At 43.2% G+C, this 25,243-nt stretch overlaps 5 protein-coding genes across 6 annotated transcripts; 1 reads left to right on the plus strand and 4 right to left on the minus strand.

The window, feature by feature from the left end:
- The first annotated feature begins 690 nt into the window (after positions 1-690).
- LOC101776722 lies at positions 691-6,765 on the plus strand. The gene is made up of 12 exons (XM_004960812.2): positions 691-955; positions 1,099-1,185; positions 3,053-3,134; positions 3,285-3,352; positions 3,681-3,782; positions 4,366-4,455; positions 4,832-4,906; positions 4,982-5,014; positions 5,327-5,401; positions 5,894-5,944; positions 6,255-6,346; positions 6,438-6,765. Exons 1-12 carry the CDS (start codon positions 836-838, stop codon positions 6,463-6,465), a joined length of 903 nt encoding a protein of 300 aa, XP_004960869.1. The 5' UTR covers positions 691-835; the 3' UTR covers positions 6,466-6,765.
- Positions 6,766-6,960: 195 nt separating this feature from the next.
- LOC101777131 (acyl transferase 15) lies at positions 6,961-8,496 on the minus strand. Its single transcript, XM_004960813.4, has one exon. The coding sequence runs from the start codon at positions 8,483-8,485 to the stop codon at positions 7,157-7,159; it is 1,329 nt and encodes a 442-aa protein (XP_004960870.1). The 5' UTR covers positions 8,486-8,496; the 3' UTR covers positions 6,961-7,156.
- Positions 8,497-9,528: 1,032 nt separating this feature from the next.
- Positions 9,529-14,500, minus strand: LOC101777544 (glutamine--tRNA ligase). Its single transcript, XM_004960815.3, has 22 exons — positions 14,240-14,500; positions 14,072-14,119; positions 13,894-13,965; positions 13,715-13,814; positions 13,425-13,520; positions 13,252-13,313; positions 13,045-13,146; positions 12,883-12,966; positions 12,634-12,786; positions 12,504-12,559; positions 12,210-12,387; positions 11,895-12,092; positions 11,725-11,823; positions 11,516-11,647; positions 11,286-11,422; positions 10,949-11,048; positions 10,754-10,849; positions 10,524-10,624; positions 10,335-10,440; positions 10,169-10,258; positions 9,947-10,076; positions 9,529-9,845 (listed from the first exon to the last, which is right to left on the minus strand). Exons 1-22 carry the CDS (start codon positions 14,393-14,395, stop codon positions 9,748-9,750), a joined length of 2,394 nt encoding a protein of 797 aa, XP_004960872.1. The 5' UTR covers positions 14,396-14,500; the 3' UTR covers positions 9,529-9,747.
- Positions 14,501-16,433: 1,933 nt separating this feature from the next.
- On the minus strand, positions 16,434-20,398 carry LOC101778219. 2 transcript variants are annotated; one of them, XM_004960816.4, is made up of 3 exons: positions 19,311-20,398; positions 17,538-17,884; positions 16,434-17,459 (listed from the first exon to the last, which is right to left on the minus strand). In XM_004960816.4, the coding sequence occupies exons 1-3, from the start codon at positions 19,342-19,344 to the stop codon at positions 16,758-16,760; spliced, it is 1,083 nt and encodes a 360-aa protein (XP_004960873.1). In that variant the 5' UTR covers positions 19,345-20,398; the 3' UTR covers positions 16,434-16,757. The 2 variants fall into 2 exon arrangements, with proteins under 2 accessions (XP_004960873.1, XP_022681299.1); XM_022825564.1 differs by lacking the exon at positions 19,311-20,398 and adding an exon at positions 19,101-19,299 and having other exon boundaries at positions 16,758-17,459.
- A 323-nt stretch (positions 20,399-20,721) lies between these two features.
- On the minus strand, positions 20,722-22,243 carry LOC101778621 (probable WRKY transcription factor 51). The gene is made up of 3 exons (XM_004960817.3): positions 21,910-22,243; positions 21,636-21,779; positions 20,722-21,436 (listed from the first exon to the last, which is right to left on the minus strand). Exons 1-3 carry the CDS (start codon positions 22,149-22,151, stop codon positions 21,211-21,213), a joined length of 612 nt encoding a protein of 203 aa, XP_004960874.1. The 5' UTR covers positions 22,152-22,243; the 3' UTR covers positions 20,722-21,210.
- Between the last annotated feature and the right edge of the window lie 3,000 nt (positions 22,244-25,243).

Below are 25,243 nucleotides of genomic sequence, written 5' to 3' on the forward strand. Positions count from 1 at the left end.
TACATAATTAGATGCTAAACGGCAAGACGAATCTATTAAGCCTAATTAATCCATCATTAGCAAATGTTTACTGTAGCAACACATTATCAAATCATGGACTAATTAGGTTTAATAGATTCGTCTCGCCGTTTAGCCTCCACTTATGTAATGGGTTTTGTAAATAGTTTACGTTTAATACTCCTAATTAGTATCTAAACATTCGATGTGACGGATGCTAAAAATAAGCAAATGTAACCATGGCCTTAGATTCAAATATAAAAATGGAGGCTAACGGAGAGAAGGCAAAATTCAAATTGAATAAATAAAAGGCATATTGAAGCGTATTACAAGGTCCACGGCAACATGCAAAAGGACTCCTGAACAAATGTCTACAACTGAATGATTTTTGTTTTTAGCATACCAAGAGAGAGCATAGTTATGTAGCTTCCAATTAGCAAAATGTTTATTCGACGGCGCATTATGGCACCAATAAGCCCATTCTTTATTGAGCTCGTGGTTAATTAGCTATGACTGTAATTATTTCATGAGTACATTTATTATGGAAAAATATCTGTTACCTGGCCGGTTTCTAGTTGACTCACAATACGTCATCTCAAAAATACGCGCGGTGTCGTGTTCCTTTCCACCTCCGCAGGCGCAGCGCAGCTCGCGCGTGCCGACCGACTTTCCTCTCCCGCCGCCACATAGGCCCCACCCTTCTCTTCCTCTCTCTACGCCTCCTCTCTCTCCACCAGACCAGCTCAACGCCTCGCGCGGTCGCACCTCGACGGGCCCTGAGCTAGGGTTTCCTCCGCCGCCACCACCTCTCCCCCTGTTACGCGGCCGGTGCGCAGCCATGGCGCTGGCGCAGGCGGGCATGGGCCTCACGAAAGTCGTGGTCCTCGTCGGCGCCGGCGTCGCCGGCTCCGTCGTCCTCCGCAACGGCCGCCTCGCCGAGATCCTCGGCGAGCTCCAGGTGCGTCGCGTCCCCTGGCCGCGGGCCGCGCTCCGGCGCCTTGATGGTGGCCTGGTGATCCCGGGTCCTGATCCGGGGAGCGAGGCGATCCGGATTGCTCTGGTTCTGATGATTTATCATTTGTGACGCGTGGGTTTGTGCAGGAGATACTCGACAAGGGGAGCAAGGGGAAGGGCAGCGGAGGGGGAGGAGATGGCGAAGCCGACCTCAACGAGGCGCTCACCTCGCAGGTGATCTCCTTGCCTTTCATATAACTAGTTTGCTAGCATAGTAGTATGTTGGATGTGGCTGTGCGAACACGTTAGTGCCTGCTTCTGCCTCCGAGTAATTCAAATACAGCAGGACATCTTGTAATGTTCCCATAATCCTATTAATTCAATGCACCGGATTATCTGTCAGTGTTCAGCTCCCAAAGTAGAAATGCATCACGCAATTCAGTACTACTTTGGTGTATCCAATATTCAGACTTGATGTTATTGCCATGTTAATCGGTATCTCTGTTCCAATGGTCCAATGGAAATATTATCCCGAGCAGTCTCTTTTCTTTTTAAACAAAGTATATGATAAAACATATACATCAGGGGAGACATTATGCTAGATCCCACGTGCTTCTCTATGGCTGAGGCTGTTTTTTGTTATTCTTGTGTGTACTTCTCCTTTGGTGAAGTGCTCATTGCAAAGTGGTGGGTTGATGATTTTTATCATAAAATGTTTTCTAAGTTTGTTGTGCTCGTTAATTTATTGTCTAGTCTCTAAATAGACCCCACAGTTCTCTGCGTCAGTCCACCATTGCAGCTGTGTACTTCTCTTCTGATATTGTTCTTTTGCATGCACATGCTTATCTCAAATGGTTACCATGACTGTATAAACAGATCCTTATATCTGTAATTTCCATACATGCTTAACTCAAACAGTTACCATGACCATAGAAACAAATCCTTTTATCTGCATTCGTCAAGGACTCCTAGTAGTGGACAATGCTGCTATAAACTTTGGATCGTTGCCCTGACACTTTTTTCTTCTTCGAATTCTCTCGTGCAATCTTTAGGGGAGAAGAAGTGGGTGGGGGGGAGGGGGGGGGTGATTGGTGGTGGCAGTGTTTGGGTTCTGAATTACCCTAACTTGCTTGGGAGTAAAAGGCTTTTGTCATGTTTCTTTTCACCAGAGGGATATCCTAGAGTAATCTCAATTCAAGTTTTGGAAGGTTGATATTTGATCTGTTTCCTTGTAGTCTGAACTTAGTTAAGATAATGATTCTACTATTACCTGTTGTTTATATTTCATTTTATGATCATGCAATGGGTTTGCATTGCACTTGGAATTAAGAACCCTTGGTACTTCTGGAAATGTTTATTAACTGTGCATTGATTTTTAGATCATTATGAAGTAGGGGTATACACCACACCAAGTAGGGCTTGCTCAGTTCAGATCGCCTAAGGCCTTGTTTGGATAAAACCATTCCCTCCCAATATATGTTGATCAGAGTGGAAAATGAACGAATTTCCCCCTCAATCCCTTCCAATATGTATGGATTGGGAGGGGATCACTGTGTTTTCAAACAAAGCCTGAGGGAGGAGGAGGTTAGGGGAGGGATTAGACTATAGATTGGGTTGACTATTCTATACTCATTTCTTGCTTGATGTCTGTGAATAATTATTGAGTATACTAAGCTTCCATATGTAAAGGCTCTTGTAACAATTGTATACAAGATCAGTCCAGATAGTCACTTGATCAACTTATTGGTAGGATACCAAAAATCATTGCCCTGGGGAACAAATAAGCTATTTAGGGAAATATATAACTTGCTTGATTCTCAAATCATTGGTTTGGGCCCACTGCTACAGCAATGTGGATATTGTTCACAAGCCTCAGAGCAGTGCATGATAAGCCCTGTCATGATGTGGTTATAATCCATAAAAACACATCATATGATTAATAGCTGAACATGGCACTTAAGCGTATGCAATTTCAGTGTTCTTCATGCAGTCTTTAATTGTTTCAATAACTACACTATTACTTGTCATGGTTAGTACAGATTCTGTATTTAGTGGTCATCTTTATTCAGTTTTCTCATGTCAAATGCAAACTCCATTATAGGTGCGTCGGCTGGCAATGGAGGTCCGACAGCTTACTTCCTCACGTCCGGTAACTGTTATTGCTGGAGGTTCTGGACAATCAGGTTTGTCTTGCTTGATTCAAACTCGAGGTGTGCCTGAGTTTTAAGTTTTGACTTAGGATAGGTGGATGCTATAAGTTTGTATTCAGGACATTAGCCTATATCCTTGGTGATAGCATATATGTTATACCATTGATCTTAATCTCTTTGCAGGAGTGTCAGGTCTGTTAGTACCTGCAGCAACTGTAGGGGCACTGGGATATGGCTATATGTGGTGGAAGGTATGTTCTTACTGGTGGTTCTGGACAATCAGGTCATGGCTATTTTATGCTTTCTTGGATGCTAGCAATTCGTTTGACAGTTTATGCTAATTTTGTGGGATCTGCCTGTTTTCTCATTTATATTTTCATCATTTCTTGTCATAAACTTATAATATAATTAAGTGTGACTCATTTTCCTTCTATTCTGAAAAGGCAGGTATGATTTTCTGGATTTTTTATATTTATCTGTTAAGGATTAAATTGTACCTGTTCTTCTTGAATTCCTCTTCTATCATCTATTATAGTACACGAGATTCTTATTACTCATTTTGTACTCTTTTTTGTCCAGGGCATCTCATTCTCAGATCTAATGTATGTTACCAAGCGCAACATGGCAAATGCTGTTTCAAGTATGACTAAACATTTGGAGCAAGTGCAAAGCTCGCTTGCTGTAAGTACTTCTTTCCTAGTTGCTTGTCACAGAATCCGTACCTTTTCCGCCTTTTTGAAAATATTGATTTAAGCTAAGTTTTGACTTTTGAGCTCACTATGATTGCTAATTTGTCTTTCTCTAATACAATACTACTGTGGTAAGATGTTACTTTTAGTACTCTATTGTTTTAAAATAAGCTTAATGGTCTAATACTCATTTTGATGGCATACAAATTTTCATATGCTTAGTAAATCTAACTTATGAGGTTGTTGTTGATAACAAAAGTTAAGCTGTTGAAGGCAACGGGTGTTTTATTTAAGTGTTTGTTAGAAGTGAGAACTGTAGTTTGTTTTTTGAAACCAGAGTAAGATTTCCATGGGTTGTACCCTGGCTATGTTTTTCTTTTCTTTTTCTATTTGTGCCAGACATTTGTTAGGTGTTTAAATTGATTCTTGATGAAGTCAGTTCATGTTTTCCTCCAAGTTGTTCGTTGTGTATTTCTGCCACATGGTCTGAATGCCGTTGTTGAGATCTTTTGCTAGTTTGTTATACAAGAACCTGTGTGTTCTCAAATAGTTAAACCTTGATCTTCTTTTTGCAGGCTGCTAAAAGGCATTTGACGCAGCGCATTGAAAAGTTGGATGATAAATTGGATCAGCAAAAGGCTCTATCTGGACAAATAAGAGATGATGTACTTTTTTTCCTGAATATTACATCTTTGTACAAAGTCCATGCATTCAGTTGTTCAATATTCCACATCTTGCTCCATTTGTTCAAAGTCCATGCATTCAGTTGTTCAAAATCTGAAGTAGCATATACCATACCTAAGTAGCTGTTTTGTGTTTTAGTTTTTTCCCCCACTTCCTTGTTTCTCTTTTCTATGTTTTTGGTTTGTTTCTACTTGGGTTTGCCTTTCTTCCTATCTAATATAATGATACCTAGCCCTGCTGTGTGTTCAAGTTTTTTTTATAATTGGATGTCAATATGCTCTTAACTGGCATCCATTAAAAACGCATGAAGAGAGTTCATTGGTCATACAGTTCTGAAATATCTACTTCATTATTCAGGTTACTGATGCACGACTGAAGCTCGAGAATATCGGTTCAGAAATTAAAAACATCAAAGAATTAGTCTGGGGTCTTGTAAGTGTATATCTCATTTGAAGGTTACTAGTTGTTGCTACCAAGTTGTTTACTGAATTCTTTATACTTCTGCAGGATGGGAAAATTGATTCAATGGAAGCCAAACAGGTGGGCCTTCACTTGAAAAAAGATTATGTTGTTGTTCAGTTGTTCAGTTTTTTTTTAAATGAACAAAGTAAAAATAATATGTTTGAAGGTAGGAAATTTGATGGTCCAGTTTAGCATGTGTAAATGTATTACATGCACTCTATCCCTGTTTTTTTTTATTTCGAATTTTCCAAAATGTGCATCATGCATGCTTTTCGTAAGTCATAACTGTGGGTGTGGTGCCCCTAGGCACCAAATGCATGCAAATCCAGTTAATGCATGTTTCCTTCTACTGGTCTTTCTTATATTGACTGAAGTACTCTTTATCAACAGGACTTTTCATGTGCGGGTGTGATGTACCTCTGCCAATTCATAGAGCAAAATGGTGGAAAGCTGCCGGAACGCCTGGTATGAGCATTTCCACTCTATGTTACCCAGATAGTCTGATACATTTCCCAAAAACACTAATAGGGGGATGCACATATATATATAGTGAATATTAAAAATACAGAAATAGAAAAATGCTTCAAAGGTTATCTGCTACCCAATTGACTGCGTATTTGATATAAAAGGAAGCAAAGAGAGACAAACAGGTGATTCTAGGGGCGATAGCATTGACTGGCAGCTAGGGCTAGCTAGGAGGTGGCCTCTACTTTGTGAAGAATATTTATGCATAGAGCTTTTTATGAGCATAGTAGGGGATTAGGTTTGAAGCTATTAGGAAAGAGTTAAGAGTGGTAACAACAAAGTACTGGGATTACTTTATTTATTTAAACTCATGAAAATGTCCGATACTTGCCTGACAAGTATCAGAGGAGTATCTGTTTCTTATCTTTGGCCCGCAAGTTTCAAGGTTCTTAGTTCATTTCACTTAACCTTTTTTTTGTTAAATTTCTACAGGAGGGCCCAAAAGTGACTGGGAAGCGTTATGGAGGTCAGAAGGTCATACAGGTTAGTCAGTTAGCATAATAGCATTACACATTTTATGAGGCAAAATAGTGTTTAGTTCAATTTGCAAATTTTTACAAGTACCAACACAAAAATGGTGGTGAAATCTGTTTGGATTTTTGGAATGACTATGAAAATGTTTAGGATTGGTTGTTGAAACGAGTGAATTATCTTTGGCATGGTGTCCAGCGTATATAACTTTACACTGAAGAAACAACAAATAATGCAAGTAGGTTTGGAATGTGATATTTACTGGTCTGCCGCAATCAAACTAGCTTCAAGTTGTTACATTGGATGCTAAATTACATTTCAGGGGTTGCAACTGGCGATAGAATCAGGGAATTTTGGCAAGGACGCCATTGATGCGCTAATCAACGATTCTGATTCCACTGATAAGATAAACAGGTTTGAAGATCCGAATCTCTGCATACAAGTTCCTCTTTTGCGTTGGATTGGGTATAAATTGAACTAACTACTGTGGTGTGCACTTTTGCAGGTCGAGCTCCATCAAATCAGTCAAATAATTATTCTCCGGTTGACACCAAGGGCCAAACATCTTCCTATGGAGATCCCATGCCCCATGAGAGTATTGTAAAGGGTATTCATTACAAGTAAACATGTAAAGAGCTGCAGCCTTTTTCTAAAGTTATTTGCTTGCAGGAAGTGCTGTTTGTTTAATTTGTAAGCTTGTGCAAATGCCAGTAGTTGCTACTTAGGAATCTAGGCAATGCTTCAGTTTTGTGGCATCGCTTTGTGACATGATTTGACTTTTGAGGCAGCACTCTGCCGTAAATAAATGGACAACACTCTGGTTGGCTTGTGACCGTGTGGACTTGCAACGTAGAAACTTTTATGCATCCACTAATTCGCCTAAACCTGCGTTTTCGTGCCGTGAAATCAGTTTTCTGCATTAGAGTTACAGATGCTCCATATACGGGTAAACTAAATGTGTAACTAAAACCCCCAAAGGTTGGAGCGGAGGCCAACGAGCCCGATGTGACTCGTCGAGTGGCAATGCATTAGGAAATTAATTTATTGATTACTGAGAAACGACGATAAGCAAACACAATAGCTTAACAAAATACGGAGCATGTTCCTAAACCCTAGTGACACGTACGACATGCCACGCTACACGTTCCTGCAACAAGCCAAACCTGCAGTTGTAACTACAGCTCCACAGGGGCCAGGTCCCTTGCGGTTTGTCAGCAGATGTCATCAGGTGAACTTGGCCAACTCCCTGAGGAAGGCGTCGACGTGCTCCTCCCTGACGCAGCGCGCCAGCACGTTGGCCCCGTCCTTCCTGCATGGCAGGCACGCCACGCAGTGCGGCACCGGCATCCTGTCCATCCGGCACATCACCCTCGCCGGCGTCCCGCCGCCCAAGTCCACCGCGTCGGCGCCCAGGTTCCGCCAGCTCGTCACGTCGAAGGCGTTGTACCCGAACATCACCTCCGCCTGCTCCGCGGACAGAGACAAGCCACCTTCTCCTTCTCCGCCGCCGCCGGCGACCCTGCCGCTGTTCCTCCTCTTGAACTGGTGCGGGATCGGCTGTTTCGCGCGCTTGATCAGCCTCACCACGTCGTTGATGCCGCCGTTCGCCACCTCCCCGCTCGTCGGCACCGCCACCGCCGACGTGATGCAGTTGCCGTAGTAGCCGTGCCTGGCGCCGGCGTGCTTCCGCACGTTGGCCGCGAAGATGAGAGGCGCCGGGGTCGAGGGGTCGTCCGGCATGACGGCGCGCGTCCGGCACTGCCAGAGGACGGCCATGACCGCCTCGAAGACGGTGCAGGGGCCGCCGCCGGCGGTGACCTGGCCGGCGAATCCGGCTTTGATGCGGTCGATGCAGCTGGACGGGACGGTGATGTCGAGGAACGCGAAGTCCCGCGGCTCGAGGACGACCAGCGCGTTCTCCATGGCGGCGACGAGCGGCGGCAGCTCCGGGAGGGAGTCGTCGCCGCAGCTGACGGGGAGGACGGACGGCCGGGGCATGCCCCGCGCGAGCTCGCCGACGGCGCGCATGAACTGCGCGAACCCCGTTCCGTCGGCGACGGCGTGGTTCCGCGTCACCGCGACGACGAACCCGCCGCAGGCGAACTCGGTCACCTGCACCAGCAGCAGCGGGTCCGACGGGCGGAACCCCTCGGCGCCGACGCCGACGGCGAGCTCGTCCAGCAGCGCCGCGCCGGACGGCGGGTCGAGGAGCCCGGCGTCCGCCAGGGAGCGGTCGGCCGTCGCGGCCACGAAGGACACGCCCTCGCCGGTGCAGGCGATGCGCAGCCGCTCGCCGTCGGCGGCGGCGGCGACGATGCGGCCGGCGACCGGGAAGTAGTGGACCAGGGCGCGGGACATGGCGCCCCGCACGGTCTCGGCCGGCGCGCCGATCGCGCGGTCGAAGACGTGGAACGACGTGACGGGGAAGAAGGCGAGGGCCCTGTCGAACGAGGAGAGGTTGATGTATACCGTCGCCTCCGCCGCCGGTTCCGGCGCGGTCGCCGGGCCGACGAGCACCGGCCGGAACTTGGTGACGGTGACGCTCATCGGCATGTCTCACTCACTTACTGGTACTGCAAAGCTGTTGACTCTAACTATCTACCCCCCCTCCCTTTAAACCCGCCACATTCAATGGTGGCAGGCAGGCATTTTTTACTTTCAACTGTTTCCAGGCTACGTGTGACGTGACCTCGTTTGGTTTTTTACGGTGGCAGGCGCCTTGAGGTCAGAAGTCAGATGCATCATGTAGAAGTGTCATGTGGAGCCGGCAGCGCAGAGGGTTGACTAGATAGCTGGGATGAGAAACTGTGAAACACGTAGAGACAGTAGAGTCGTGTAGCGGATAAGCTTATTTTGGTACGCGTTGAACTAGCGGACGAACGCACCGCCGAAATTTGCTAAGGCCGTGTTTAGTTGGGGAATTTGGGAGGTGCCAAATTACTGTTACAGCACTGTAGCACACTGTAGCGTTTCGTTTGTATTTGTGAATTATTATCCAAATATTGACTAATTAGGCTCAAAAGATTCGTCTCGCAAAGTACAACAAAACTGTGCAATTAGTTTTTAATTTCATCTACATTTAGTACTCCATACATGTACCGCAAGTTTGATGTGATGGGGAATCTTCTTTTTGCATAGTGTCAAAGTTGGGAGTTGGGAGTAACTAAACATGGCCTAAGTTGTTTATCGTTTGGGCGCACATCATCCTGTTTAGGCGACTAAAAAAGTCGCCGAACTTTTTGGTCGATGCCTGACGATATCCGGCAAGAGTCAGCGGTTGCAGGTTTTATAATTTGTTTGAAAAGATCTGTTTGGTTCCCCAATCCCACCCAAGAGTCAGCGGTTGCAGGTTGCAGGTTTTACCCGGCAAAGAGTCAGCGGTTGCAAGTTCGTAGAATGGTTCTAGTATAGAATGGAATGATCCCTCAGCAACACCTTGTCTATGCTGCTGCAAACGTCAGGTGGTGTGGCTGACACCACGCACCAGTGCACCACTAGACAACGTATAGAGCACACACTCAATTGACTGATGAGCGAGCTTAAAGAGTCCAACATACTTGTATGTATCTGCATCGATGCCACATCAAATCTCGGGATGTTAAATAAAACTCACTATCAAGTAAACATAATTTGAGTTACCATTAATGAAAACAACAGTTCAGTGTTGGTGACATCGCTGCAAAATTGGGTACCCCCACAGAATCTCATGCAGGGCAGTGTGCTACAACTATTTAGAAACCACTAACAGTATTACAACAAAATCTTTTTCGCCAAGCCAAGCGAGCAAGTCTCTTCCTCGGCAGATGGTGAGTCGATCACTTGGGTCCAGCTTTTCCAAAGGAGTCTTTTAGGGTAACCGTTCTGTTGAACACCAGCCCCTCAGGCGTCGAGTCTGAATCCACGGCGAAGTAACCTGTAACCGCGTGACAAGGTGGTAAGCAACTAAGACACAGGAACGCTTTATCTTCTTTATCCAAGGAGTTAAACATGTAAACAGGATCCTAATGATGTTACCAAGGCGTTCAAACTGGAATTTGTCACCCAGCACGGCATTTGCAAGTGATGGTACAGCATATGCTCCCTTTATCACCTCTTTTGACTGCGGGTTGAGATCACCCAGCCAATCCTCGAGCTCTGCAGGGTTCTGATCAAGAGAGCAGGAAAGACAGAAGTCAGCGGGAACTTCCATTAGAACAAGGAGCTTGCAACAGGAAGGCAATGAAGAAAATAATATACCTCTGAAAGAAACAGTTTCTCAAACAATCTCACTTCAACCTTGAGTGGCTCAACCCCAGGGGAAGGCTCGGCAACCCAGTGTAACACGCCCTACACAAATTGAAGATGACTTAGAAAGGGGAAGCTGCAAATTAATGCTTCTCATGTATTTCAGCGGCCTATGTACCTTCGGTTTTGTAGCCTTGGAAGGGTCATACTCAGCTTGGATTTCAACAATACTATCCGGATTGTCTCCATAGATAACCTCCGCACATTTTATTGGGAATGCGTGCCTATCCATTCAAATGGCAACACACGTCAGATGAGTAGGCATGAAGTAGGTGAACCACTACTTAGATGTTTCCAAATATATTACCTCAGCATTACTGATTTACCAGGAGCAAGCCCATAGAAATCTTTCGAATCCTTTAGGCGGAAATCAGATTCTTCAATGTAGAGTGTTCTTGAAAATGGAACCTAGGAAAGTTGTGATAGACATTAGAGGCAAAAGGACAATTTAGCAGAATGATGTCATTTCATTAACATAAAACATCCTATCCATTTTCTAAGAAAGATGGCATATAACGTGTGAGAATTGAGAAGCACCTTATAGTGGGCTGAAGCATCACTGTCAGGAGCATTAGGCCACATTTTGGCATCAAGGTTCATTATCGTTCCGTAATCTAAATTAGTTATGACAACCTATATCCACCAAAACAATGAAAAATGATTAGTTCATCAGTTAAGCGATTAACAAAGTAAGAAAAAAAGTAAGGATTTGGGAAATAGTTTACACAGAACCTTTAGAGGATGCAAAACAACCAAAGCTCGAGGGGCTACTTTGTTAAGCTCTTCTCTAATATGGTATTCAAGGCGTTCAACTTGAATCAAGCTATTATCACTGCAACAAAATATTACAGTATCAGTAATACAAAAACTAGGGAAGATTTTCCTGATATTGATATAGAAAGGGGCCAATTTGTGGGACATGGACTTTGTGCTCTAGGTGAACATGCACACATTTTAGATGCCCACTGATCTGCGATTCACCTTGTTTGTTGCTTCCCTAACAAAAGTGTACATAGAAAAATAATGGACACTTTCCTTTCCCAATTTGGTAAGACGTTTCTCAACTTACCTTCTTGTTATTCCCATTCCACGAATGAAAGAGTTAATTGCTGTTGATGATACCCCTCTCCTTCTTAGTCCTGCTAGTGTCAATAGTCGAGGATCATCCCACCCATCTACCCACTTGTCCGTGACAAGTCGATTCAGCTGCAAGACACAGGATGTAAAATTTATCTGTATAATGGACCAAAGTCCATAAATATTAAGTAGAAATTTCATCCACAAGTTTCAGGGGTATACCTTTCTTTTGGACATAACATTGTTTGATATGTTTAGCCTTGAATATTCCCAGACATATGGCTGGTATTGGCCCAAGGCTACAAGCAGCCAGTAGTATGACGGACGACGTATATCAAATTCTAGAGTGCACAACTGGCAATATTCAATAGCTAGATTAGTTTATGACAATTTAGGGGCCAAACAACTGGAAAGCAATAATCAGACATTACCGAGTGTGTAATATTCTCAAGAGAATCTACCAAACAATGAGCATAGTCATAGCTTGGGTAGATGAACCATTTGTCTCCAGCATGTGGATGAGGTGTAAACTGCATGTACATTAACAAAGATTAAAATCCCACACTTAAGAAAAATAAGTCAATTATAGCGGACCATTTACCTTTATTCTATATGCTATTAAGTCAGCCATGTTCTTGTTGTCATTCTGCATGTCCTGCTTCATTCGGAGAGTAGCCTTTCCCTCAGCAATCAACCCATGTCTCATATCTTCAAATAACTTCAGCGACTCCTCAATGGGCCTATCTCTCCATGGACTATTCATCTTCTTTTCTCTATACTCCTTAATTTCTTCTGGGGTCTGCCAAGCATATACCCAATATCAACATGCTATATAATTCTTGTTATTCAAAACACACCTATATGTGAAATTCTAGTTTTCTTTTAATCCAAAAAAGCAAGCCCAAAGAAAGCAAACCTGGTGATCGACATAGGCTAGTCCCTTCTGTATCAAACAAATAGCAAGTTCATATAGATCTTGGAAATAGTCACTCGTGTATGTAACTTTGTAAGGTTCCCAGCCCATCCATGTGACAATTTCTTGAATATGGTCTATGTATTCTTTCTTCTCAGCCTCCGGGTTCGTATCATCAAACCTGTTATACAGATAACATCATATTTGAGACAAATAAATATCTCTAGATCAGTTAAAGTCTGTAAGTGTTTGAGACAGAAATAAATATCTATGGATCAGTTAAAAAATCCTTCATACCTAAGGTAACAATGGCCATTGCGCTCTTTAGCAAGTCCAAAATCAATGAACATAGCCTGTACATGAGAAAGCATGTAAGCATCATTTTGAATTTCATGAAACTCTCTTCAGTGTAGGGGATTATCAGAACCTTGGCATGACCAATATGAAGGTATCCATTAGGCTCAGGGGGAAAGCGGGTCATCACTTTTCCTCCAGTTACTTTAAGATGTTTCTCTAAAATGCTCTTTGTGTTATGTGCTCTCCATATATTTCCATCACTGAAAAATATTTCTGTATGGACCTAAATCACCAAAACAATGGCCGTCAATTACTTCATTAAACTATCCATAGCATGACGAATATGGTGGCATCTCACATGGTTCACGCCTCACGGTACCTTGAAGTTTTCCTCTGGTTGAGGAAATATGGAGTACGGATTTAGTTCCTCCTCAGAAGGTGGAGCAGCAACAGTTTTCTCCTCCTGTATATCATCGAAAACCATACTGTTAATTAAACAGTCCTATCTTAAATTTGTAAAAAAAATAATCAGCTAACAAACCTCAACTTTGGCAGGCTTCTCCTTTTTCTTTTTAATAGGCTTAGCATTATCTGCTTCTGTCTTTGGACCTAAAATTTCCACAAGCCTTTTCTCAATTTCCTCCTGTAGCATAGTCAAATGGTAGTAACTTAGTGCAAGGCATATGGCAAAGTTCACAACATGAACAAATACAGGGGGAAATTCCAACAAATTCAGCAATTTAGCCACCTTGACCAACTTAGCATCACCCCAGGGTTGCCTCTTCCTAACCAGTCCACATAAGCTGCCAACTGAAAAAAAAAAGGAATAAATAATGCTCAACTCTTACCGTCCATGTCAAAAGGGGGGAAAGGAAGAAAACAGCAAGATTGAAGTAAGAGAAGGTGAACTGGAACCCGAACCATTTATACGATATCGCTGTTCCAGTATGGCCTCCATATTTTCATTTAGAACATCATTGACTGTTGACTGAATCTCTTCAAACGAAACAACTACCCCTGCAGGAAAAAGGAAATATTATGGACTAGTGAGCATAACATTAACTCAGAATGGAGTATATCAATTTCACTTAATTATCACAAGTACTTAATATAAATTGTTGTCAACAGCAACGAGCTTGTGGTTCCACATCTTTAAAAAATTTAACTGCAGATGTAAAAATATAGATAAAAATACATCCAAGAAAACATACCCACACCACAAGCCTCTTCAAACTTCACTGGATCCAAGGAATCAGGACCTAAGGTAGAAAGAAATGACAGAGCAGCATCCAATTGTGCAGAATTCTTGATCTGGAAATTGCATGGCTTGTGTTAAAACTCATCCAAGGTTACAATCGGGGACTACAGAACATCACAAAAACAAAATCACCTTTTCTGAAAGAATGTACTTAATGAGATCTGGTCGGTGCACTAGCGCATTTGCCGGATACTTGGTCGCAACCTATTCAATTGCACAGCAGATTCACGATCATTGGCCAAATACAGTTTAAAAGGCATCACCGAAGATACATCTCCGATCACTCAATTCAACAGTGTGAAATCCTTACAGTGTAAAGGAGATTCCCCACAGATTTGTGGCACTCAGTAACACCAGCCTGCAGCACAAGCAAGAGTTAGAACTGCGAATTAACCCCAGACGCGACGCTAGGGGCGAGATTTCTCTCATCGGCTCCAATCGAAGCGGGGAGAGGCGAACTGAGGCGGGTGACACATACCTCGGCGATGACGGCGGTGAGGTTGGCTGTGACCTTGCGGTTGGCAAGGGCGTTCTCCGCCGTGCGCTGGTCGAGCCCGATGGCCAGAAACGACTCAAGCTGCGGCGGCACCGCCGCCGCTCCCGGCCCCTTGCCTCCGTCGCTGGCGGTCGCCATCTCGGCTGTATTGCGGCGTAGCTCCGACGAGACGGGCTAGGTGTCGGAGCGTGGGAGGCGTGAGCTGAGACGAGGGGCCGGACACGGACAGTAGAGAGGTTCCGGCGAGGAGATGCGGGCCCCACTTTGAGTGTAAAACCCTAGCTCTATTATGTGACAAGGTCCTTGGAAAAATGGATTTCAAATTAAACTCCAAATTTTCCAGAATAGGCCTACATTTAGGGCCTGTTTGGTTACAGACAGCTAAAGTTTAGCACATGTCACATCAGATGTTTGGATATTAATTAGAAGTATTAAACATAGTCTAATTCTAAATTAATTGCACAGATGGAGTCTAATTCGCGAGACGAATCTATTAAGCCTAATTAATTCATATTTTATCAATGTGGTGCTACAGTAACCATTTGCTAATGATAGATTAATTAGGCTTAATAGATTCGCGAATTAGACTCCATTTGTGCAATTAGTTTTATAATTAGCTCATATTTAGTTTTCGTAATTAGCATCTGAACATCCGATATGATCCTGCTAAAGTTTAGCACCTCGTATCCAAACACTCCCTTGTACATACGTTATATAAGTGGATCCACCCGCTTTGCTGTTAGAAACACACGTGCCAAATCAAATAAAACCAGCGTCGAACTCAGGGTTCGAACTTATCTTGCAAGGATGCAAAGTTTGATCACTTTTGTGTTTGTTGGGTGTTGGTCAATGGTGATTGGTGAGCAATGTGATTTTGCATTGCATTGCAGGGGCAGCAGTCAGATGTGGGTAGATCCACGAACTAAAATTAAACAGCAACATACCTTCAAAAATTTCTACGAATAGGTTTTTAATAAAAAATAAAAACATGATACATGCTCACGTGCATCCTTGTGGAAACACATGCAGACGCAACCCATCTATATGCATCGTCCTTAAGAAATTGAACCAGCGGATCTTATAAAGTCATTATATTCTAAAACATTATGCACAGAGCGGTACAATTTGAGAGTATCAGACTATTTCACAGTATTGTGAAAACAAGGATGAGTTTGGCAATTACTATGCATAAAGATGTTCATATATTTTACTATAAACTTGACCAAATTTAAATAATTTGGTTTAGAGAAAAACTTAACATCTTTTAAATTTTGGAAAGGAATGAGTATATGTTTTTTAAATTGCAAATTATGCTAGGCACATTAATATGTGCTCCCAAATTGTAGGTCGTTTTATCATTTCTTGGTTCATAGTTTTTACTATGCACCTAGAAATTCACAGTGAATTTAGTCATGAACAATTGATCAAGTCATATGTACATTTTCAGAGAGTGTTTGGTTGACATCCAGTAAACATATGATACTGTCTAGGCATGCCACTAGGTATCCATACCCTCTTCCCAAAATCACACCCACTTCAAATGGAGAGAGTATGGGTAGAAAATTATATACCCATTAGAAATGGGGAGGAGAGGGTATTGGGAAGGTACAATTAATCAATTGGATATGTATATATATGTAGCATAAAGTTAATTATCCATTGGATATGGGTGGGATTGGAGGGTAAGGAGTGGATAATAATTATTTGGATTTGGGTATAAACAATCCATTGGATATGGGTGGGATTGGAGGGTAAGGAGTGGATAATAATTATTTGGATTTGGGTATAAACAAGAGTGGGTTTGTCCATACCTATCAGTGACAGGCCTAATACTGTCCTACAAATTACAAAGTTTTGATTAAATATTTTCTATTTTTCTGGAAATTTAATTAATTACCCATATGTATTCAGGTTACCTTTGAAAATCTATATTTCTCGGTGTTTAAATAGCGAGCTAGGATTTAGCGCCAGACATCGCTGTTATAGCCCGCTATTTCTATTGCAACGGTCGTAGAAGCAGCACTTCAAAGCTGCTATACTATAGCCTGCTATTTAAAACGCCAATATTTCTTCAAATGATCAATACATTGTATATACAGTTGTAAACCCATTTTTATGCTTATGTCAACTACACGAAACTAACCACCCCAAACCCAAAGAAGGAAACTCAGGCAACTCAACGAAGAGACGATATATATCCCAAGAATTAACAGGACTAAATTAGACCAATTCAGTTACCATATACAACCTGAGGAATCAGAGCTAAAAATAACCTGAGAGGCTTACAAACTGAGAGGCGAACTAACTTGTCCGCATAACAATTTACATGACAGCTACCGAACTGATATTTACCAACTGACGAAGCGCAAGATGTGCATATTGTAGAACATAAATCGGCATTAACAACACGACCCTATAAACGACGATTCAGCAGCATAGTCTATGAGCTAACTATGATGCAGCTGTAGTGAAGAAGCTCAATCAGTATTCAGTTATGAAACTATAAGGCCCCAGATTCCTCTCCAGCCAAGAACTTACGGGCCCATGATTCAAGGTACTCCTTACCCATGCTCATGAAAAAGCTTCGATGCACTTCAGACTCTGGCTTACAAAGGTACATTCCAACAGAGAGCCTATCAGGATGAGACAGTGGAATTTCTTTTAGCATGTCCCATAAAGGGGCATTTGGGTCTGATGTTGTCGGTTGTGTCCGAACCAGTTTTGGAGCACTGTCACGGATTCCCACTAATGTACTGTTCAATGCGTCCATGTTCCTGCCATCACGTGGAACTAGAGCCTGCAGCTTTGGATTTGGTTTTGTTTTGCTGATGATTTTCATCTTCTTTGCGCTAGGCTTGAGAGCAGCCATTGTGCTCTCAGCAAAGGAACCAGATGGCTGCACAGATGGTGCACTAGTGTCAGACATGACTTCACAAGGGACCCCACCGCTACTTGCTGCCACCTCATGATGGTTATCTTCACCTTCCAACTCAATAATATCTAAGTTCGCCCCATCTTGATCCCTTGTGTCTGCACCCTGGGCAATAATATTCATTGCAATCTGGGTTTCCAATTCCTCATGAGAATCATCATCCATAATAGGGTCTCTCATGCAGGCAGCATCCAGCTCGCCATCATTAAAGAGTTGTAGCAGATGGTCGAAGAATGGAATGGGCTTGGCGAGAATAGCACGCTCTGCTATCTGTTAAAGAATTATATTCATTAGTGCAGTGGGGAAACAATGCAAAATAATTTGTCCCTCTTATGATACAATACTTACAGGTAAACTAGCCATAATGGCAGCAGGAAGTATAAGCATTTTGTGTTTATTGTTGAATCTGCTCCCAGTCTCATTGGCATACCGAGTCACAACGATCCAGATCTCCTTGAAACGCCTAAAATGGCGATGGACCTGATCGACAGAGTAACTTGTTCTGAATTTAGCATTTACTGCAGATGTGCACCAAACATGGTGCATCTTCTTGAACTTGGTTTTGGGTGGCATTCCTCTCTTTTTCTCAAGGTACCAATCAAGCAAAAACTTTGACATGACCCTAGGCCAATTTGTGGCTTTTGCCCTTTTGATCCGTGTGGTGGTATTGCCTTCTCCCAGGTCCATGTTGTGATCTACATGGATAAGGTATGGTGACAGTACGTAAGAAGATTTCACTGCAATTTTGGGGCAAGGTGGCTACCTTATCAATAGAAGTAGGTCAATCACACTTAAATTGTGTTTCAAATAGCAGAAGTACTAGCAACAAGTGAAATCCATTACAAGTAATCCACAACAGTAGAGGCAGCTAGTAGTAAGATCAGTAAAAAAATGGTGCCCTCAGCATTGTAAACTAGTAAATCACAAGGGAAACCATTTTTCTTGTGTCCATTTGCCCCAGGAACAGTCATCATCATTAATCTATTACACAGTCAATTGGTAGTTCAACTGTGCTTAATCTCTAAGTCTGTGACAACTTCAATAAATAAAGGATATTATAATACCAACTGGAACCTTTTTTGGGATCTAATTCTTCTGCAGAATGACACTACAATATTCACTAGAATCCTGTGAGGATGAAGCAAGAAAGGCTAGTGACTAAGCATTAAAAGCAAGTTATTTAGAGTTCAAATGCTCGCTCTCTATTATCATGCAAGATAGTACCATTTGTCAGTTGGGGGATCATGGAGTTGTATGGACACCATGATAAACCCCACATTCAGACTTATTTAAATGGCATTATCTATAGGTTACCATATACGGGACCTAGCAGCATACCTTAAATCAGCTAAGTCCATATTTATTTATTCTAGGTTATTTCCTATGTTAAATGGACTTCCAAAGATGGCTGATGCAGCACTGACAATCAGAGCACATCATGAACGCAACTAAGAACAGGTAAAGAACCATTCCTTGGACACCAACAATTTGTAGCCTGCATTTATTCTGGATTCTTTCCTCAGTTATGTGAGCTGCCAAAGATGAATAGTGCATCACTGACAATCGGAGCACATACATGAACACAACTGAGAATAAGTCAAAATCTATTCACTGGACATCATCAATTTGCAGAACTTTACTTCACGTTTAATTAATAAAAAACTCATAGGTAGGATTAATGGTAAAATTCTCAATGCGTCTGATTGGCGCATATTGTCATTTGAAAAGACATCACAACAGCGAACAAGAATTGATACAACAAGATATAACGAAATTACCCCTAGTTATCTCAGTTACTAAACAAAAATCCAAAGACCAAATAACCGTAAGCATATAAAACAGAATGAACTACCCTGCTGAAAACAGGATGTATGCCTTGTTTACTGTGGCAGCATAAAGGAACAGTCATACCAATTGTATCAGGGTCAGGGAAGGCTATTGCGAACCAAATATCACTAGGCTATGCCGCAGGCCTGCAGGGATCGTGAATTTGCATCACATAGGCTAACTGAACCGTACAAGCTCAAGCCAGGTAGTCGAGCCGGCACTCATCTTATTCTTCCAAAAAACAAAAGCGCATTAATTTAAAGTTGAGAGCTAGCTTTGACCAATCGAAGTCACCTGAGCCTTCGGGGTCTTCTTGGCCTCCAGACATCGTGCCCGGCGCCGGCCGCCCAAAGATCCAAGAAATGGCAGGCCCCCACGGCGCGTGCAGGAGGGAGGAGTAGGTTGGTTGCTCGGGCCCCTGAGAGGCGCCGAGCTGGGCTATGGAGGAGAGGAGTCTGGAGGCGGTACGGTGCGGCTGCCGGCGGGAACGGCGGCGAGGCGGGCGCGCGATGTGGCCTGCAGCTGCTGCGAGGCAGCCTGTGAATTGGGGAATTTGGGGGAGGATCCTCGGGGAGGAATAGCATGACAGGTGGGGCCCACAGGAAGACCCCCACCGCAAAACGGTGCCTGGTTGGCGATATTTTGGTATAGTTAGGCGAACAAGGCCCTGGTCGTTCGTGACACTCCTCCAGCATCACTTTACCTAACTTTTGGTGCTAAGATCAAATAAAACAACTATTTTTTTCTACAGGGAAGAACTTAAGTTTTATATCTGTGCCTGTATAAAATGACTCGCAATGATCAGCCGCTATGATATCCGCTAGAAACCAAACAATTATTTAGAAGTTAAACTAGTCCACCACGTAGAAATATAGCCGTGAACCAAATGACAGACAATTAAATATAACAAGATATAATAAAATATAAGAAGAAGTATGGTAAGAAGTAACTAGACAACTAGACAAGTAACAATCAATTAAGAAGGTCACGGTAATGTTGGCCATAGAGAATTTGCTGCCCTATTTTGTTGTGAACACAGTGTCCACAACACCCAACCCTAATAGAGACAAGCGGCACAAATGGAGGGAAAGGGAAGTTAAAGTTAATCAAGAAAGCAAATTACAAAGTGGGCTAAGTGTGAGGCATCCTTGCTATAATAAGTAGCTCCTGTAGAGTTTGGGTGTAATATAATTGTAAGTTTGGTTATGTACATGTGATGTGGTGAGTAGGGTACGGTGTACGTGGGTGCATGGACACAGATGCTACATCCGTATCCCTGACGAGTCACGAGAAACGTCAAGAAATGGATCGTGCATGACTGTTGACTTTTGACTAGGCTTGCTGGTCGCTTGGACTAGTAGAGACGAACAGCTAGTAAGTGCTCCGTCCGTTTTAAATTGTAAATCATTTTAATATTTTTAAAAAGTTAAAACATCTCGAGTTGAACTAAATTTATACAATAAAATACTAACATTATAATACCAAATAAGTATTATTAGATTCTTCATTAAATATATTTTCATACTATATCTATTTGATGCTATAAATCTTTGTAATCCTCTCTATAACTTTGATCAAACATAAAATAGTTTGACTCTCCAAGAAAGTTGGAATGATCTACAATTTGGAACGGAGAGAGTAACTAACTTGCAGTCGTGATTTCAGTCGTATAAAGATTCCCATAAGTAGACTAGAGCATTATCCCTTCAAAGTTACCATGCACCTTTTTTTTTGGCATAAATATCTTGGTTCAAGCACCAAGCAAGTGCTATACACTGCAAAAAGGAAAAAGCTCACGGATAACTCTAGTTCTGATGATAATTGTTGAGAACCGAGGTTAAATCAGCAGCCTTTTAGCAATTATTACAAACGTATGCAAAGAAACGAAAACAGAACAAAGAAAGAGGGGCAAGTAAAAAAAAAAGCATGCTGTCATCATCGGTTATCCTAGTGATGATTGATGCATCATCAGAAGAGCTAGGTAACCAATTGAGGTAAGTAAAGTATTTCTAGCTTACTAATTACTACTACTGCACAACTGTAAAAATCTACAAGCAGGTCGGAACCTATCCGGCCGGTGATGATCCCTCCGAACATTTATCTCATCCTACTGGGCCGGTAAATTAAACCATTGGGTCAAAGTCCTCTTGATACAGCACGTGGTCAGGGCACGTCCTTCAAAAAGACTCGGAAGTCAGAAGAGGTAGGAGCCCGAGTAGGAGGCGGCCGACGGCGAGCCGCTGCTCGGCGGGCTGTAGAAGCCGCCGCCGCCGCTGCCGTACTGGATGGCGGCGGCGGCGGTGGGGCTGGCGTGGTTGTGGACGCCGTCGTAGGTGGTGATGACGTAGCGGGGGTCGTCGCGGTCCCTCTCGACGCGCTTCTTCACGCCGCAGCCCTCCGACGAGCACCGGTAGTAGTTCCTGCACGCGCGCGCGCGCCAAAAGGCTCATCAGAATCGAGCGATATTTCATTTCTTAGATCTTCGCTTGAATGTTCTGGGAATTTAACTGTTTCCGTAAAAAAAAAGCAATTGTATGCGCATGACATGCTTCCATTTGGTAGAATTCTATGAATTTGCTTGAACTCAAACTCGAAATTAGGGACTGTACGCATGTGTACCTTGGATTGGGGCTGTTCTTGACAGCCTTCTTCCCATACTTCCTCCATTTGAAACCGTCGTCCAAGATCTCCACCTCCGATCGCGTTCTGAACCCGATCCTTCCATTGCTTCTCGGTCTCTTCTCATCTCCACCCTCACACGACCTGCTCGAATCAAATCGCCAAAAGCGTCACCAACCAAATTAAAATTACCGCACCCTGTCGAATAAAGGGCACTAATATAATCTGCTACAACTAACCAATTAAGCGAGGGACTAATTGCGTATATACTTACATCGACTTGTCGTTGCGATCGTCCCCACCAGCCCCGCCGCCGGCGCTGGCGAAGACCGGCGCCGCCGGCGAGTACTCAAACCGGCAAAGATCATCGAGCTCGGCGGAGAAGGCCGCCGCGTCGTCGACGGCGTTACTGGCCGCCGGGAAGCTCGGCGCGTAGTCGGACATGAAGGGCGAGTAGTACGACGAGGAGAAGGAACTGAAGAGAGCTTCAGGGTTCAGCCCAAGCGAGGCCGCCATTGCATGCACCGTACCAGCAAGCTTCGCACTAGCTCTAGCTACACTAATAGCCGCTGTAGCTAGCCGCCCTGCTAGTGTGCCTGAATAATATTCGTGCCGTGCCGGGCTCTGCAATTTATACATCGGGCCTGAGATCCCAAGGGCTTCGCGGAGGCTTCGCAAAGCAGGTCCGAAAGTTCGGAGATGCGTCACCTGTCAATTCCTTGGACTACTCTACGCTTTCAGAGATAATGTCACATGTCAATTCAACTGTACCTGCATGCGCGATATATACGATTGTGACGTGCACCCACTGTACAAGTTGCACTTGGCGCGCATATATAATGGATAAGCTTTGTATACATGCAACTTGTACGCGAAAATATATGTAGGACTACTGAATAATATAATCAATCTTGTATAGATGATACATATATGTATATAGGTAAACTTTATACAAATAGTATTTTTTTGGGGGGGTAATATATAGATTATCTGGAAAATAAAGTCGTTGTGGGTCTCACTTGTCAGTGTTACATCATCACGACCCTTTCTAACAGTTCGCGTAAAGACTATATGCTTGTATGATTAGGGAACAAATCTTCGCTAGATCTGTGCTGTTATAAAAAAAAATATAGTAACTTGATTATCCGGATGCCCAGCTTGTCGTGGACAGATTATGATTTGATTTTCTCGTATCTTTATCTCTGCCGCTACCCTCTCGTCTCTTTCGTTTGGTCACTTATTTGAAAGCTAGGCGTTGCTTGACAGTGACGTGCTTGTCATCTATAGATAGTTCAAAAATGTAGTTATCCTACTTGCTCTGCGCTGCCACGCCACCCACGTACTAGTAAATAAAGAAAAATCATCTGGAGGAGGAGCATACGCGTAGGAATATCGGTGAGAGTCATGTATTGTTCCAAATAATTTCTTCTGCCCCATGCTGCGTTCGTGCTAGTACAGCTTTGACCTACCTGTCTGCCCCTCCCTCTCAGGTAGTCCCGTATTTAGGTTGAAAAAAACGTAAACAGTACAGCACTGCAAAGGTTCATTAATTAGTTAATCCGTGCATTGCAATTGCGTACTGTTTCCCCTTTCCTCAGCATATAGCTTATCCTAAATGCTGATCATATTTTGCGAAGCATAGAGAATTATAACGTTTTTGTACTGCCTATTTTTGGTTCAAAATATATATATTCCCCCATCAAGTCACAAAAGAGTGTCCTTGTAAACATTCACATGGCAACTACACACTACTTTGTTTTTAAATTAGTAGCTGTATACATATTTTTTTCGCAAAGTATAGAAAATTTCTAAGATTTTGAAATAGCTTCTGAATACTAGTACATCTAGACATTTCAACATTTTAATCGGAATACAAAAAATCGTATTGAATACCTTAAATTTGTGACGCATAAAACCAAAGGTGGTAAGATGGAAATAGCATAGTTTCTGAATTTCCCCGAAAGTGCTAGCGAGTCTTAAAAGAGAGTGTGCGCGCGCGCGAGAGAGAAAAGCGAGGTGGAATTGTTTGCAGCGAAAGCCGCAGTCACGAAAGGGAAGGCACCAAGCGGCCTCCTCCGTCGATCACCACCAGCTGGCCGGCCGGAGACGAAGAGGTCGAATCCGACACCCTCCACGACCACGACCAGCTGCCGCGCGCGCGCCTCCTCGGCCGGCCGCACATCAAATCGATCGCACAGCGGGGGCTGTCCGCTCCGATCCGGCGTCGTCATCGATCGATCTGCCCCTGCCGTGTCTTCTCCGGCAGACTCGGCCGGAAGACGACAGCGCGGGTCGTCGCTGTCTCCATCTCGTCGGAATCCACACGGGGACGGCGACGGGGATCCGTGAGCCAGCTGGTGTGGCGTCGTCGTCGTTGTTTGGCTTGGCCTGCTCGGATTTTGTTCCCTCCACGACAGGATTAGAGCCTAATTTAATTTGACCAGTGATGATGCAGCTGGTCTGCTTGCCGGAACTCTGCCCTGTGTTCGAGGCTATTAATAAGAAGCGGATTAGGCGGCGTTGAATCTGCTAAACGCCTAATACTAGTTTTCTGACGTGAGCATTAGCAATCCCTTCCTCCTAAACTGTTGCGCACTTCCAGTGACGTCATGATGCACCGAGGAATCGAGCTAGATACGTCAGTGTGGTTAGTTGGTATTACTCCCTCCATATTATAGGTCGTTTTGGTTTTTTTGATTCATAGATTTTGGTATATGCACTTAGATGTACCCTAGATGTATAATAATATCTATGCATCTAGAAAAACCAAAACGACCTATAATTTGAGATGGAGTGAGTACTTTGGAATGAGTATGCCCCTCCATGATTTACAGTTCCTTTTCTTCTTGAGGTCACTTTACATTTCAAGTTAGGTATTTTATTTAGCTCAAATTTGTGCTTATGTTCTTGTTAGTACGAGACTGCCTAGATCCTCCTAGGTGATCTTGTCTATATGCGATGGCAATGCTCAGTTGGTTAGATTTCTAGGTTAGAGTCTCAAACGCATAGGTGCTCACATTTTTTAGTAATCTTGAAAGTATGCATCATTCTTTCAATAGTACACAATGCGTTCATCGGCGGTGGCATATACACCTATGATAACTTCATCAATATGATAAAGATCTATCGGCTCAGTCTTTCGAGACATTCATAGGGTTTAGTACTTAGTTGACACGGTTTTCAAATGTTTGGATTTTTATTATTTGAAGTTCACTTGATCCACCAATCCCATATTTGAACAATCAACGCCTAAAGGTAAACCTGCGGGAATAGAAAGCCTATTTTGCATTATATTAACTTCATCTTCCACAAAAAACAAGACCTTATCCGTAACCATCAGGGAGAGTTTGATGCAGATTATCCCTCCTCACTAAGTCCATCATTTGATTCATTGCTACCAATGGTACACTCGTGGAAAATAATCATATAGGACTTGTCCTTTACATATGCGTATAATTGTTATTCCTAGCATAACATGTGTTTTAACGAAACATGAAATTCAGTGGATCTTCCTTCATGATAGGAGAAAGTACGTAAATACCACGCGTCACAATAATGTGGATAGACTCTAACCAGTCTTGAAGTCTCAATGAGACGGCTACATGGTG

Source organism: Setaria italica, chromosome III, assembly GCF_000263155.2.
Source record: "Setaria italica strain Yugu1 chromosome III, Setaria_italica_v2.0, whole genome shotgun sequence".
Classification (NCBI taxonomy): Eukaryota; Viridiplantae; Streptophyta; class Magnoliopsida; order Poales; family Poaceae; genus Setaria; species Setaria italica.

Excerpts from the sequence above, each read along its gene's own strand:
- LOC101776722 (XM_004960812.2), top strand. The coding sequence starts at position 836 with ATGGCGCTGGCGCAGGCGGGCATGGGCCTCACGAAAGTCGTGGTCCTC. Across the intron at positions 3,135-3,284 it reads TGGAGGTTCTGGACAATCAG|GAGTGTCAGGTCTGTTAGTA; the intron begins GTTTGTCTTGCT and ends ATCTCTTTGCAG. Across the intron at positions 3,783-4,365 it reads AAGTGCAAAGCTCGCTTGCT|GCTGCTAAAAGGCATTTGAC; the intron begins GTAAGTACTTCT and ends TTCTTTTTGCAG.
- LOC101777131 (XM_004960813.4), bottom strand. The coding sequence starts at position 8,485 with ATGCCGATGAGCGTCACCGTCACCAAGTTCCGGCCGGTGCTCGTCGGC.
- LOC101777544 (XM_004960815.3), bottom strand. The coding sequence starts at position 14,395 with ATGGCGACCGCCAGCGACGGAGGCAAGGGGCCGGGAGCGGCGGCGGTG. Across the intron at positions 10,850-10,948 it reads TTGTTTTGCATCCTCTAAAG|GTTGTCATAACTAATTTAGA; the intron begins GTTCTGTGTAAA and ends TGGTGGATATAG. Across the intron at positions 9,846-9,946 it reads ATTCCAGTTTGAACGCCTTG|GTTACTTCGCCGTGGATTCA; the intron begins GTAACATCATTA and ends ACGCGGTTACAG.
- LOC101778219 (XM_004960816.4), bottom strand. The coding sequence starts at position 19,344 with ATGTCTGGAGGCCAAGAAGACCCCGAAGGCTCAG. Across the intron at positions 17,885-19,310 it reads AGAAGACCCCGAAGGCTCAG|ATCACAACATGGACCTGGGA; the intron begins GTGACTTCGATT and ends TTATCCATGTAG. Across the intron at positions 17,460-17,537 it reads CCATTATGGCTAGTTTACCT|ATAGCAGAGCGTGCTATTCT; the intron begins GTAAGTATTGTA and ends ATTCTTTAACAG.
- LOC101778621 (XM_004960817.3), bottom strand. The coding sequence starts at position 22,151 with ATGGCGGCCTCGCTTGGGCTGAACCCTGAAGCTCTCTTCAGTTCCTTC. Across the intron at positions 21,780-21,909 it reads GATCGCAACGACAAGTCGAT|GTCGTGTGAGGGTGGAGATG; the intron begins GTAAGTATATAC and ends TGATTCGAGCAG. Across the intron at positions 21,437-21,635 it reads AAGAACAGCCCCAATCCAAG|GAACTACTACCGGTGCTCGT; the intron begins GTACACATGCGT and ends GCGCGCGTGCAG.